Source organism: Ursus arctos, unplaced genomic scaffold (assembly GCF_023065955.2).
Source record: "Ursus arctos isolate Adak ecotype North America unplaced genomic scaffold, UrsArc2.0 scaffold_12, whole genome shotgun sequence".
Classification (NCBI taxonomy): domain Eukaryota; kingdom Metazoa; phylum Chordata; class Mammalia; order Carnivora; family Ursidae; genus Ursus; species Ursus arctos.
In genome coordinates, this window is record NW_026622786.1 from 32,948,859 (window position 1) to 32,963,547 (window position 14,689).

The following is a 14,689-nucleotide window of genomic DNA, read 5'->3' on the forward strand; positions in this document are numbered from 1 at the left end:
ATTAAGGTTGTTAACTGCCCAATCTTAAAATCCTGAGATCATTTCCTGGATTATCCAGGTAGACCCAAAGTAATCACAAGGCTCCTTAAATGTGGAAGAGAAGGCAGAAGAGGAGGGCAGAATAATGTGAGAAGAATTAGACCCATTGCTGTTGACTTCAAAGACTGAGAAGAAGAGGGCCATAAGCCAAGAAACATCGGCAGCCTCTAGATGCTAGAAAGAGCAAGGGAACAAATTCTCCTCTACATCTTTCAGAAGGGAATGCAGCCCTGCCAATGGCTGATTTTAGCTCAGTGAGATTCATGAGACTTCTCAATTACAAAATTGTAAAATAATAAAGTTACGTTGTTTTAAGCCTAAATTTATGGTGATTTGTTATGGCAGCCACAGAAAATACAGTAATTTCTTCTAAAAATTTCATATGCAACAAATAACAGAAGTTAATACCATCTCCTGCTTAGTTTTATTAGTTGTCAAAGTCTAGAAGGCTTCAGTCCACAAAAAAAGATATGATAAACAAAACTATGCATCAAGTTAGGAAACATTCACAAAAAAGGCCAATTTTTGCTTATTATTTAAGCATCTCTACTTTTATTACTTAGGCAGTCAGTACTGATTTGGAAATAACATAGGATACAATCAACCTATATCTCTGGAAGAGTTCAAGCCTAGAAGCTAAGAGACAAGCATTAGATGTGCAGCATCAAAAACACACACACAGTATGACACTGAATAAAGGGGAGGATGAAGATGTGGGGTGAGAGAGACATACTGATATTATATAAGGAAAAAAGAAAGTGAGCTGACATATTTTATGATAAATACCAAACTAGGCTGGTTAATAAACAGTGAAAGAAAAAGCAGTTTGCAAATTTATTTTCGTATTTTTCCATTTCTTTCTTGCTCCTTAGGTCAATTTCAGAAAGATCTTCTAGTCGAATTTCATTCTTTATTAAATATTTAGATTCTATACCAAAGGAATTGGGCAATAGAGTTTACTATAAGCCTCTTAAATATCAATTTACACCATGAAGTACACACACACACACACACACACACACACACACACACACACTGCATTTGTTAACTGCTTTACCCTTCAGAATACTTGCTTGAGTTTGGTGTTCGGCTATGACTAATTATATATACTTTTAAAAATATACCTATTCACTTTCTAAATTTAAAATGAAAATGCTTTACTTTTACCTTAATTCTTCCTTTCCAGTATTAGGTACATCAGACAAACTGAAGATTTGAAATAGCTTTTCTATTTCTTTGAGACTTCATCAGAGTAAGAGGAAAACTTAGTATTCCAAACCTAATTTAATGGGACAAATGTGTTTTGCAATCAAACAGACTAGTGGCCAAATCTTAACTGTACTTTAACCTACCTTCCACAAGCTTTAGGTTTCTTGCAGAAATTATGTAAATGGGGATACCACTCTCTAAAACATGGAGATTTGTAAGCATTAGACAAAACAAAAATCATACTGCCTAGCACATGATGTGCATTAAAATGTTCTCTTTTAGAGTAATAAAAATGATTATCTTATTTCAATGAAGTCCTAGTATAAATGTATAAATATTAAGCAAACTATATAATACTATGCTTTTCAATTAAGCTACTCCTTTTACTATTTTATCACCATGTGAGAAGGCGACAGTTCTGTCATTTTCTTCTTTGGAAATACTTTCTTAACTATTTCAATTCAACACGTAAAGAAGAACATTAGTTCATTTTAAAAGTAAATCGACTTTTCCCAGACTTCTGGAAGATCTGCACAGATGTCAAAGTATGATGAAGGCTTTTAAAACTGACACTGGATATTATCTGTCAAAGGCGATTTACAGTTACTACATGTCAGTCTTATGCTTTCCAGCATTCAATAAATTTTTATGGTCAGTTTTATGCTTCTAGAAATTCAATGGATATTTTACTGAGCACATAATATATTCAAAGCAAGAGACAAAGTAGGTCTAAAGTATATGAATTGGCTTAAGAATTAGAGAAATACTGGCTTTTATGCTAAGGCTTTGGAAAGATTTTTATGTATGTTAGGTTGAATCATACGAAAATGCCAATATCTAACTAGCTTTGAACTAAAAAGACAGCAATTTCATATGGTTCTATTGGTAATCAGCACTCTACAATGCCTGATAGTTATATCTTGAACATACAATATTTTAAAATTATGTTAAAAAATTTACAATATTTTCCAATTACATAATATTTTGTTTTATAAAAAGTAACCATTATTGTTTTGCAAGTCATAGTGGGACCATTATAACAAACCACATCACACATGGATTTCAGAAATAAATAAACCAATCATTATTTTTCCATCACATATTGACGGCTTACTTTACATGTGTTAAATGTGGTCACATCCAGTGAAAACACTAAGATTAATCAGGATGCTACCTTTAAAAACCTGTAATTTGATTGAACAGACACAAATAATTATGGTTATGTATCATAATGTTTAAAGTAGTTACAGAATATTCAAAGGAAGATGGGATCAATTTTAGCTGAGGGAATCCAGAAGGGTTTATGGGCTGTTGTTTTTTTTTTTAAGATTTTATTAATTTATTTGACAAGAGAGAGAGAGACAGCCAGCAAGAGAGGGAACACAAGCAGGAGGAGTGGGAGAGGAAGAAGCAGGCTCCCATTGGAGGAGCCTGATGCAGGACTTGATCCCAGGACCCCGGGATCACGCCCTGAACAGAAGGCAGACGCTTGACGACTGAGCCACCCAGGCGCCCCGATGGGCTGTTAATACAGATGAGACTGGACTATATCAAGACTAGAACATTGAGGAGAGTGAAGCTGGGATAGATGGTCAGATACTTTCAAATGAGAAAAAGGTCTGAAAATACTAGGGTGCATTTAAAGAGGTTAATAAGAACCCCATATTTTAATAAATAGCTTAGTTTGTCATCTGAATACATCAATGGAAAACATCTCTTTGATATATCTTACAAAGCCCTCAGATTATTCTGAAAACCAATGGTGCTACTTAGAGCCATGAAATTTACATTCTAATGTTGATGAAGATGGCAAAATTGTGCAAATTATAATTTCAGGGGGCGCCTGGGTAGCGCAGTCGTTAAGCGTCTGCCTTCAGCTCAGGGCGTGATCTCGGCGTTCCGGGATCGAGTCCCACATCGGGCTCCTCTGCTGGGAGCCTGCTTCTTCCTCTCCCACTCCCCTGCTGTGTTCCCTCTCTCACTGGCTGTCTCTCTGTCACATAAATAAATAAAATCTTTAAAAAAAAAAATTATAATTTCAGGTAGTAGTAATGCAGTGAAAGAGATAAGGAGAGACAGGGGCTGATATTTTACACGGGATAGTAGTAAAGAGCTTGCTGAAGTGTTAGCATCTAGCAGTGACTGTAATGAAGTGAGAGAAAAAGCCCCATGAAAAGTACTTGAGAGAAGAGACATCTAGGCAGAGACATAGTAAATGCAAAGCCTCTGAGGTAAGAGTGTGCATGGTATGTTCAAGAGATAGCAAAGAAGCTGATATAGCTAGAGTGTAATAGGAGAGAATGAAAGTATTTTAAAGGATAAAATCAGAAGGTAGGCAGGGTAAGTCATGTATGAACTTGCAGAGCCACAATAAGGACTCTGGATTTTGTTCTAAGCATGCCAGAAAGCCAATAGAAGGTTTTGAAAGAAGAGTGTGAAAATGTCTGACTTGGCTTTTAAAAGTACAACTCTGGCTATAATGTGTATTGGGGTAGTAATTTAGTCATACAGAATCCAATAACCATGGTCCTGAAGATGATTTTTATCACCAAACTGAATTCATTACCCCTGTCCCTAAATTTGCTCCCCATTGTGAATTACCTGTCCTTGTGAAGGGCACCACCATTCACCAATCTACCTACTGGTTTAACCAAAGAATCATCTTCAACTCTGCCTTCTTTCCCGCATCAAGACACCACATATTTATTCTACCTAAACAGCTTGACTCTGTCTTCTTTGCTTTCACCGCTGTTACAAGAGGAATGAAGCATGTTCAACCTGGGCTCCTACAAAAGCTTACTTAAACTTGTTGCCTATATACTTGACCCTTCTCTAATTAATTCTTCAAGTCAGAGAAAGACGAATGTGAACTTTCTAAACTTTAAATCTGATCATGTATTTACTCTGCTAAAATCTTTCAGTAGCTCCATATATCTTATAAGATAGAATCTCAACTGCTTAATTTTGTCCAAAGTACTTTATAATCTGGTTTGTCTTTCAATTATGCTACACCTCTCACTATACCTCACTCACCTAAAGCTTTAGTGGTGGGGAACAGAAAAAAAAAAAAAAAAAAAGTCTTGTTGGAATCACCTGGAAGACTTTTCCCAAAAATAAATGTGCTTTTCTGGAGATTGAGATTTGTTTGCCCTTGAGGGCACGGCTTTCCACTGAAGATGACTGCAACGCTTAAAAGTGTATTCTACCTACCTCAGATTTAGATAAGAAATAAGTTGAGAGTTTCTGCTACAGCCATACAAAAGCAGTTTCATTTCTTAGAATATGACATGCTATTCAATAGTTCCTTACTCTGTATCTGCTGGGTTTACCCATTATCATCTTCCCTAGAAAGTAATTCCCTTTTAAATTCCAAATCATCCTTCAAATCTCATATTAAGTAATGACTTCTTCTGGCAGTTAAGTGATTCTTAGCCACTGTTTCTAAAGTAACTTGAACATACACTATTATATACTGTAATTATTTACATATGATACCTCCTTTTTGGATAGTGGAGCTTTTGAAAGTGGGATATTATGTTAAGTACCTATTATGTTATAAGGCATTAACTTTATTGCATTTATACTCCAAAGCCCAGCAAAAGAGCTATCAAACTGTTAACTCTTTAACAAACTAATTAATATTCCACATAACTTCAATTTATAATTTTCCCTAATACCATAGAGATACATTTTGACCTAATGAGAGGTTTAAAGATGAGAAATGAAAACAAGACCAAACCTAGACAGAAATAACTAGCAGGTCTCCTCAGAGACTATAGCAGCTGGACCTCTACCTGACCCCTTCTCAAATTAATAAATCCCCTATATTAAAAATAAACGGCTATTGGGATGCCTGGGTGGCACAGTCAACTGAGCATACGACTCTTGGTTTCAGCTCAGATTGTGATCTCAGGGTTGTGGGACTAGCCCCACATCGGGCTCCACACTCAGCAGAGTCTGATAAAGTTTCTTTCTCCCTCTCCCTTTGCCCCTCCCACCCCACTCACTCACTCTCTCTCAAATAAATAAATAAATCTTAAAAAAAAAAAAGGCTATTGGAAAATTATCTCCTGTTTTAGTAGGATGCCCATAGTTTGGTTCATTTTGGACCTGTGGTTATCATAAATTATCTATTTGTTTTATTTTTAATATTTCCATAAACCTATTCAAATTGGGGGTGGAGTAGGGCATTTACAGACCATTTTGAGAATACAGTGAAACCTCTGGCCTTTCTCATTCATTCATCTATCAACATACACACTCACTTTACCTTCAAAGGGTTCATAAACCTCTCAATCTAATCCATCAACTCTGTATTTAAAAACCTTACTCCAGAGGATGGTAGCAGGGTAAATTTAATTTTTTAAAAAGATTTATTTATTTGAGAGAGAGAACGTGCAGAGAGAGAGTGGGGCAGAGGGAGAGAGAGTCCCAAGCAGACCCTGCTCTTAGGACCTGAGCCGAAACCAAGAGTCAGTGACGCAACCGACTACACCACCCATGCGCTCCTGAATAAACTTAATTTTAGAAAACCCAGCATAATATGATGTAGTCACAGTTCCAAGAATGTAGTCTTTGCCTTAAAACAAAAAAGTCCAAAATAACATTTGATAAAAATGAAAAATGTTCAAAACTAAAGGTCAACACTAAAAATAATAACACAGAAAAAAACTCTACCACCCCATGAATGTTCAAAGTTAATAAGATATGCTATTAAATATCATATAAGTAACATATCAAGTAGAAACAAATATATTTCTCTAAGAATAATTTAAATATTCATTTGAAATATGGCATATAATCCAATTTTCATTATTAAGCTTAAAAAAATCTTACTTATTAACATATACATATTTCTCTCTTTTCAGCATCTTCCCAGATTTCTTTGGTTGGGTAGGCAGGGTAGGGTGCATAGCTTCAAGTTAAAATTCTATCCCCACCCCCCATTTCAAATTCTTAAATAAAACAAAACAAAATCAAAACACAACCTAGTAAATTTATTCTGAAATTACTTAGGAAGTATCTATTAAAATATGAAAGAAACATTAATTTGCAGAGGCAAGATCTTTGAATTAGTTGAGAATACCAAGGTAAATTTTATAAGTCCACCTTTCTAAGACTTTTTGGAAATTAAATTATAGAACCTTAGATTGGAAAGAACCTTTAAAATAATCTGGTTCAGTGGCTCCCAACATTTTCTCTTCTACATTATACCACAGAACAAGGACACATTCCTATTAGTAACAACTGCTCCCCATAAAATGATTTTTAATTACAAGTTATAAGCCCATTCCAGATTCCCCAAGAACCCACAGCTCTACTCCAAACAATCACTACCATTAGAATGTTCTGTCTTTCCATTTGTCTTCTCCTAAAAAACTGTCTGTAGTGATGGAAAACTCTTAAGAGTTTAAATTTTTAAAAAATAACCTTTTTGTTTTAGGCCAATTTTAGATTCACAGGAAAGTTGCAAATATGGAGAGTTCCTATGTACCCTCTACTCATATAGCTAAATTTTTTCTCGATTGGTTTTGGCAGGAGTAAGCAATTTTAAAAATATCATTATTATTTTTTTTAAAGATTTTATTTATTTATGTGACAGAGAGACAGCCAGCAAGAGAGGGAACACAGCAGGGGAGTGGGAGAGGAAGAAGCAGGCTCCCAGTGGAGGATCCCGATGTGGGACTTGATCCCGGAACGCCAGGATCATGCCCTGAGCCGAAGGCAGATGCTTAACGACTGCGCTACCCAGGCGCCCCAAAAATATTATTTTTTAATAAAGATTTTATGTATTTGTGAGACAGAGAGAGAGAGAGAACGCGTTCACAAGCAGGGGGAGCAGCAGGTAGAAGGAGAAGCAGGCTTCCTGCTGAGAAAGAAGCCTGATGTGGGTCTCAATTCCAGGACCCTGGGATCATGACCTGAGGTGAAGGCAGATGCTTAACTGACTGAGCCACCCAGGCGCCCCTAAAAAATATTATTTTAAAAACTATTTGTTTCTAATTTGTTTTATTGATAATACTTTCAAATTTGAAGGCTAAAATGGTCTTAAAAATCATAATACAGTGCTTAAACAGCAAAATCACAGCACAATAATGCAAAAACTGTGGTACTACACAGACCATGAAAACGATACTTGTTTACAGTCTAAGAGCTTAAAGAAGAAGGCAGAGCAACTTGTTTGACCTCAGCTGTGAGCATGCACATCAGACAACTCACATTTTTCAGCCCTCTGTGCATGTCCACAAATGACTGTGAAAGTGCCACAAGTACTGATGCTGGGTTTATAAATAAATTTTATCAGATAGGTGAATTCACACATATGGAATCTGCAAATAATGAGGACTGACTGTATACACTTACATTTATAGTACTTACCTTTGAAGATCCATTTGAATACATCTGTATCATGTTCTCTGCACCTTGTTTTACTTTAAGTTCTATATCCAGTTGTTTTTGTAAGGCCATCAATCTATTATTGCTAGTGGAACAACGAGGGTCACTGCTGGGAGTATCTGGAGTCCTTGGGCAATCTGTAAATTAAATAGTATGTTAAAATCACTTACTAGGACCAACTGCTGCTTAAAATTAGAAGTTAATATTCTCAAAGAATAAAGAATTACAGGGTTTGAGATGAGCTTAAAGTCACCTAAATGGAATCTCCTTATGCTTACAGATAATACAAGAATTCAAGCCAAGAAAATGTTCAAGTAGAGTTGCAGGATCATCTGCCAGGGATACATTGAGTCTGAAACTGAATTAGATCATTGCCCCAAGTTTTCCCAACACTATCGTGTTTAAATTAAATAAAATAATTTGACTCATCTATTCAACAACTGAACTAAATCTTCACTCATACCTGAATGGTTCGAGAAGAAAGCATATTTAAACATTATACAGATTCCTCTAATGTAATTCTTTGTAAATAGAATATAATGCCAACATTCTTCATAGTAATAACCTAAACATACACATTAAGGAGTTCACATTTTGTTTTCTACTAGGAGGATGTTCAGTCACAATGGAAAGTGTTTCAAGGATACTGACTGATTGATACCACATTGCTGATAGGGAAATATCTAACACCTCATGTCCATGGTTTCTCATAAAGCATACAGTGGTGCTTCTATTTTAAAATAAAAACAAAAACTTGGAACAAAACCTAATTATTTTGGGTAATCCATTATTGTTGAAATACTTCTACTAATTTTACCACATAACTAAAATTCTTCATATTGAAGTTCATCATTTTGTGTTTTATCTACCCTAGGTCCCTTGCTTATAAAAAAAACAACCTAGAAGACTAGGGTACTAGACCTGATTTAGTTATAAATAACTTGGCAATCACTGGAAAATTGTTTAAACTGCAAGTTACTTAGACTTCACGCTTCAGGGTTAAGTGCAATAAAAGATGGTACGACCAATTGATTTTAATGAATGTTTTACATTTGGATTTATATTCGTTTAAAAAAAATTCATGAGTTTATAAACAACTCAACATAATTTGTTAATTAACTTGCAAAAATACAGGTCTTATGCTAGACAGGGATATAAAATACCATTTTATCATTTATATACTATGTTACAAAGTGTAAGTGCTCTATAAACTCATCAATCCTCATAAACAGCCCTATAATGAGTACTGCACCCGTATTATAGAGAAAGAAAACTAGGGCACAGAGTGGTTAAGGAACTGGCCCAAGGTCAGATATCTAGCAAGTCAGTTCCATACCAAAGTCTACCTTACTAATTGCTGTGCTATGCTGCCTTTTTACCATTTAAAAACCTTGTAAAAAGGGGCGCCTGGGTGGCTCAGTCATTAAGCGTCTGCCTTCAGCTCAGGGCGTGATCCCGGCGTTCTGGGATCGAGCCCCACATCAGGCTCCTCCACTGGCAGCCTGCTTCTTCCTGTCCCACTCCCCCTACTTGTGTTCCCTCTCTCGCTGCCTGTCTCTCTGTCAAATAAATAAATAAAATCTTTAAAAAAAAAAAACCTTGTAAGCAACTATACTAGATTCTGCATGTATGCACACTTACACATTATACCAGTAAAATTATACACACACACATATATATATGTATGCATATTAATCCTTAAAATAACTTTTTGAGACAGATATTATCCACATTTTACACATCAGGAAACAGGCAAAGTCACACAGTTACTAGCTGAGATTCAAATCCAAGAAAGGTTTCTATTGTAACTGAATTTCCCACATTATAAATGAGCTGCTCTGAAAGCTGATTTTATAGATGACATATTCTTATTAAAAAAAACTAATATAAGTATAGACGACTTTTCAGATCAGGCTCAAAAAAGAACTACTTAACATACTGTTATGGACAGAATGTTTATGTCCCCAAATGCATATGTTGAAGCCCTAAATGTGATGGTACTCCCAGAGGTGAGCCCTCTGGGAAGTAATTAGATCAAGAGGATGGTCTCTCTCTGTCATGTAAGGATACAGAGAAAACATGCTGTCTGCAAACCAGGAAGAGGTCTGTTACCAGAACTCTGACCCTGCTGGCACCTTGATCTCAGAGTTCCCAGCCTCCAGAACTGTGAGAAATAAATGTCTGTTATTTAAGCCACCCAAAATATGGTATTTTGTTGAAGTAGCCTGAACTAAGACGTATGTATCATGATGGTTAAGAGTACCTAGGTTTGAATCTCAGTTTTGGAATTGAAATTTAGTATAAACAGTATAATACGGGGTAAACTACTTAATAGCTCTATGCCTCATTGTCATTATTGTTAAACAGTAAAAATAGCACCAAGCTCACAGGGTTATTGTGATTTAATAAATTACATGTTAAAGAGCTTAGAAAAGGGCATGGTGCATAGTAAATATTCAATAAACATTTAGTAGTAGTCATTGTATGAAGTGTAAGCATATTTCCTGTTGAGTCCATAAATGAATTGCACATCATAGTAATGACTAAAAAGTTAGGTCTATTCCGATCTTGTGAACAGTCAGGTTTTCTTCCTTTTTTTTTTTTTTTTAACATAAATGATACAAGACTCATAAGAAATTGAAATCACATAAAATTTGGCATATAATTTATAGTAAGCATATTTTAAAAAAAAAAAAGAACTGGGATGCATTCACAGAAGGCTCTCAGTTCAGAAAAGTGTAGAAATGTGTTTTCTGTAAAATAGCTGATCATGTTTAGCCTAGGGCGAGAAAGAGAAATGATTCTTGCCTAAATATTTAAATATTTGCCTATGAAAGAAGCTATCCACTTTCTATTTCCCCACAGGGTGAAGAATTAGAACAAATAGATAAAAGTAGTGAGGATAAAAATTTTTACACAAAATAAAGAGAATTTCCTTACATTTTAAGTTATCTAACAATGAAATAGATTCCTTAAAATGTAATAAAATCCCTTGTCTCTAGAAGCATTTACATAAGAGCTAGATTATAATCTGTTAAAGAAGCTACATAAGAAATTCTTGCACATTAAAACAGGTTGTACTAAGCCACTGAAAGATATATGGATTCTAATAGTCTGTGAATTTGTAATAATATTATAAAATCTAACACTATTTTTATGGAAAAGTATGTCCTCAGTTTTAATAAGGATTATAAGAACATAAGAAATAACATAATGATTAGGAGTCCAGGCTCTGGAGGTCAGAATGCCTGGGTTAAAATCCTGTGGTTACTGCTTATTGGTGTGGTCTTGATCATATACTTATTTCACATCTCTGTGTTGCAGTTTCCTCAGTCACAAATTGGGGGTTATTGTGAAGATAAAGCCTATATAGTGCTTAAGCCAATGTTTAGGGCTCAATAAAACTACATGTCAGGGCACAGTTAAGTAGCTGGTATTTCTGCTCGTTTAATTTTCAAAGGAACTCACAAAGGTTTGTAATACACAACCTCGCTTTACAAATAAAGACAACTAAAACTTAGATCAAGTAATTTGCAAAGTCACAAAAGTGTATGCCAAGGCAGAAGTTTAACCTTAGATATGTCTAGTTTTATAAAGCCCACTTTTTACTCATTTAGAAATAAGAGAAACACTTTGCTATCCTTAGAGTTTGCCTATTTTTCCTTTTGACAAATTACTTTTCTTCTATCCAATTTCCTTTCTTATAGGTTATGGTAAATTACAGCATTATTAAACATATGGTTGCCAGTATATTTGTTAAACACTTTTCTTCATGGTGAAACATATTTCAAAAAAGGGGTAACTGAACTCCCCATTAATGTTCGTCTCTTCTTTCAAAAAAGGCAATTTTTAAAAATTCTGTAAGATGAAATTATTTTTCCACTCTAAGAAGAGCAAATGTTGAAGCTATTCTTAAGAACATACTTTGCCACTTAAAAAAAACTATACCCCATGATTAAGACTCATGTCAAATCTCCATTTGCTACATCTATTTGCTGTAACTACCAAACCAGCTTGGGGGGAGGGGGAGGGATTACAGGAATTATTTGAACTTCTAACCTTCTAAACATTATCATACAATTTGAAATATGTTATACAAAATTCAGTAACAAGGTTTTAATATGCTTGTATATTAGATCAAAAAGGTCCCAAATAAAGTCCCATTTTCATAGCTAGGCATTAAAAGCTTTATGCTGACTAGCTAAGCTAACTTTCCATTACTGTTTTTTGTCAAATTTAATGTTTGCTTTAAAAAAAATGTTTTTCTATCCCCCAAATGCAATGTACTTGTCTTCCTCCATACCACTGTTAACTCAGCTTAGGCATTACTTTTTTCTTCCCTAACCATTTCCCAATCTGATCAGGTGCCCTTTCTAATATGTCTTCAAACTATATTTTCTTCCCTCCATTAAAATACATATTATACAGTATTACAATGATCTATTTTCATGTCTGTTTTCCCTCCAAGACTACAAGTACCTTGATTTAACTATTTTAATGGATTAGTTTAACAGCAAATTAGACACAGAAAAATAGCAGACTAGTACTGAAAAATAAATGAGGTGGAGGGAATAGAAAATGAAAGATTAAAAGGCACAGAGGGCAAAAAAAAAAAAAAAAAAAATCTACCTTATTGTGTTTCAGAAGAAAAAAAGAAAAAGGATTCAAAGACATTACGTGAAGAGAAAATGACAAATTTTTCAGAACTTATAAAATATACCAATCCATGAATTCAAGCTATCCAAAAAGTTCTGCACAGCAAAAAAACAATCAAGAAAATGAAACGCAATATACAGAATGGGAGAAAATATTTGCAAGTCATCTATCTGATAAGGGGTTAATACCCAAAGTATATAAAGAACCCACACAACTCAAGCAAAAAAAGAAAAAAATCTGATTAAAAAATGGGCAGAGGAACTAAATAAACATTTTTTCAAAAGAAGACATTAAATCCTCAAGGAGACAAGAGGCAACAAGTGTCCTTGAAGGCTGTGGAGATACAGGAACCCATGTATACTGTTGGTGGGAATGTAAACTGGTTTAGCAATTATGGAAAAACAGTATGAAGGTTCCTCAAAAAATTAAAAATAGAACTACCACATGATTCAGCAATCCCACTCCTGGGTATATATTTAAAGGAAATAAAACCATATCTAAGAGATATATGCACTCCCATGTTTATTGAAGCATTTACTCACAATAGTCAAGATCTGAAAATAACCTAAAGATCCATCAATAGTAGTATGGATAAAGATGTGGGGTGTGTGTGTATATATGTATGTATGTACACACACACACACAATGGAATATTTATTATTCAGCCATTTGTGACATGGATCTTGAGGGCATAATGCTAAGTGAGGTAGTCAGACCCAGAAAGACAAATACTGTATGGCATCACTTACATGTGGAATCTAAAAAAGCTGAGATATCATAAAACAGAATGTAGAATGATAGTTACCAGATGATGGGAGGTGGGAAAATGGAAGATGCGTTGTTTAAGGATACAAACTTGGAACTGATAAATAAATACGTCCTAGAGATCTAAAGCACAGCAGAGTGATTATAAACAACAATGCTGTATTATAAACATCAGAGGTACTAAGAGACTAATCTTAATTGTTCCCACCACAAAAAAGATGACAATGATGTGACTTGATAAAGGTGTCAGCTAATGCTATAGCAGTAATCATATTGCAATATATAAATGTGTCAAACCAACATGTTGTAACCTTAAACTTATACAATGTTACATGTCAATTATATATCAAGAAAAATAAATTTAAAAAATTTTAATACAGAAAATGCAGTTAAGCAATACTGACAGGATATTCGTAACCCTGAAAACATATATTAGGAAAGAGACTAAATTTAAAGTTCTAAGCTTCTGTCTCAAGTTAGTTTAAAAAAAATAGCCAAATCATTTCAAAGAGAACAGGAGAAAGTAAGTACTAAAGATCAGGGCAGAGATTAACAAAATAAAATCAAATACACGAAAGAAAGGATCAGTAAAGTTTCGTGGGTTTTTGTTTTGTTTTGTTTTTGTGATTTTTTTGGGAAGGGGCAGAATAATAAGAGAAATCTCAGAAAAGTGATCAAGGAAGAAAAATGGAGAACATACCAATATGAGGAATGAAAAAAGGAATGTTACTACAGATATATGCTGACTTTAAATGTGTAACATAGATATTATAAATTATGTCATTAAATTTGAAAATTATATTAAATGGAGAACATCTTAAGAAATTAATTTCACCAAAAGTAATTTTTTAAAAAGATAATTAGCTGTAAAATTTAAAGTACTGGGGCACCTGTGTGGCTTAGTAGGTTCAACATGCGACTCTTGATTTCCTCTCAGGTCATGATCTCAGGGTTGTGAAATCCATGCTGGGCATGGAGCCTACTTAAGATTCTCTCTCTCCCTCTATCTCTCCCTCCCCCCCACTCTAAAAAAACAGAAAAAAAAAAAACACGAAAAAAACAAAAAAACAAAGTGCTATGAGACACCTAAAAGAAACTAAAGAGAAAATATTTGTAATCTGTAAAGGCTAACTTCATACTCCATGCTCAATCTCCTCTCTTGCTTAAAATAAGCAGCAAGTTTAGGGTGAAAACAAAATCTCTCAGGCTCACTTGCAGAAGGCAGTATATGGTGTATATGACCCAATTCCAGGGCAGATATGAGTAGACATCTGTCGCTTTGTTTTTCTGACAATGCTTTTGCTTTTTTGATTAAGGGACTTGATAAGCTCTCATCATCCTGGTGGAATAAAGCTTGGATTTTAATAAGAGCCCAAGAAAAGGCTGTGGGGGAAACCTACAAAATGGGCAATGAAATCAGAAAAAAACTAATTAAAGACAGACAGCTAATAAGGTGCCATCCATAATGGCTGAATTATGTGTTGACTTGTCTTTGGCTTGGGATGACTGTGGGAAAGGAGAATGGACATCTTTTAAAAATTCCTACTGTTCTCATCTAGGTTTGACACAGGAAATCACACTATCTACATGGTTCCCAAAATTTATTTTAATAGGCCCCAGGTTG

General features: G+C 34.7%; 1 protein-coding gene across 1 annotated transcript in view; it reads right to left on the reverse strand.

The window, feature by feature from the left end:
- PKN2 (protein kinase N2) overlaps positions 1 to 14,689 on the reverse strand; it is a 131,127-nt gene that overhangs the window by 58,704 nt on the left and 57,734 nt on the right. Inside the window, exon 3 of the mRNA XM_026497664.4 lies at positions 7,627 to 7,781. Within this exon, the coding sequence (XP_026353449.1) occupies positions 7,627 to 7,781 (155 nt within the window). The remainder of the gene's footprint in view (positions 1 to 7,626; positions 7,782 to 14,689) is intronic.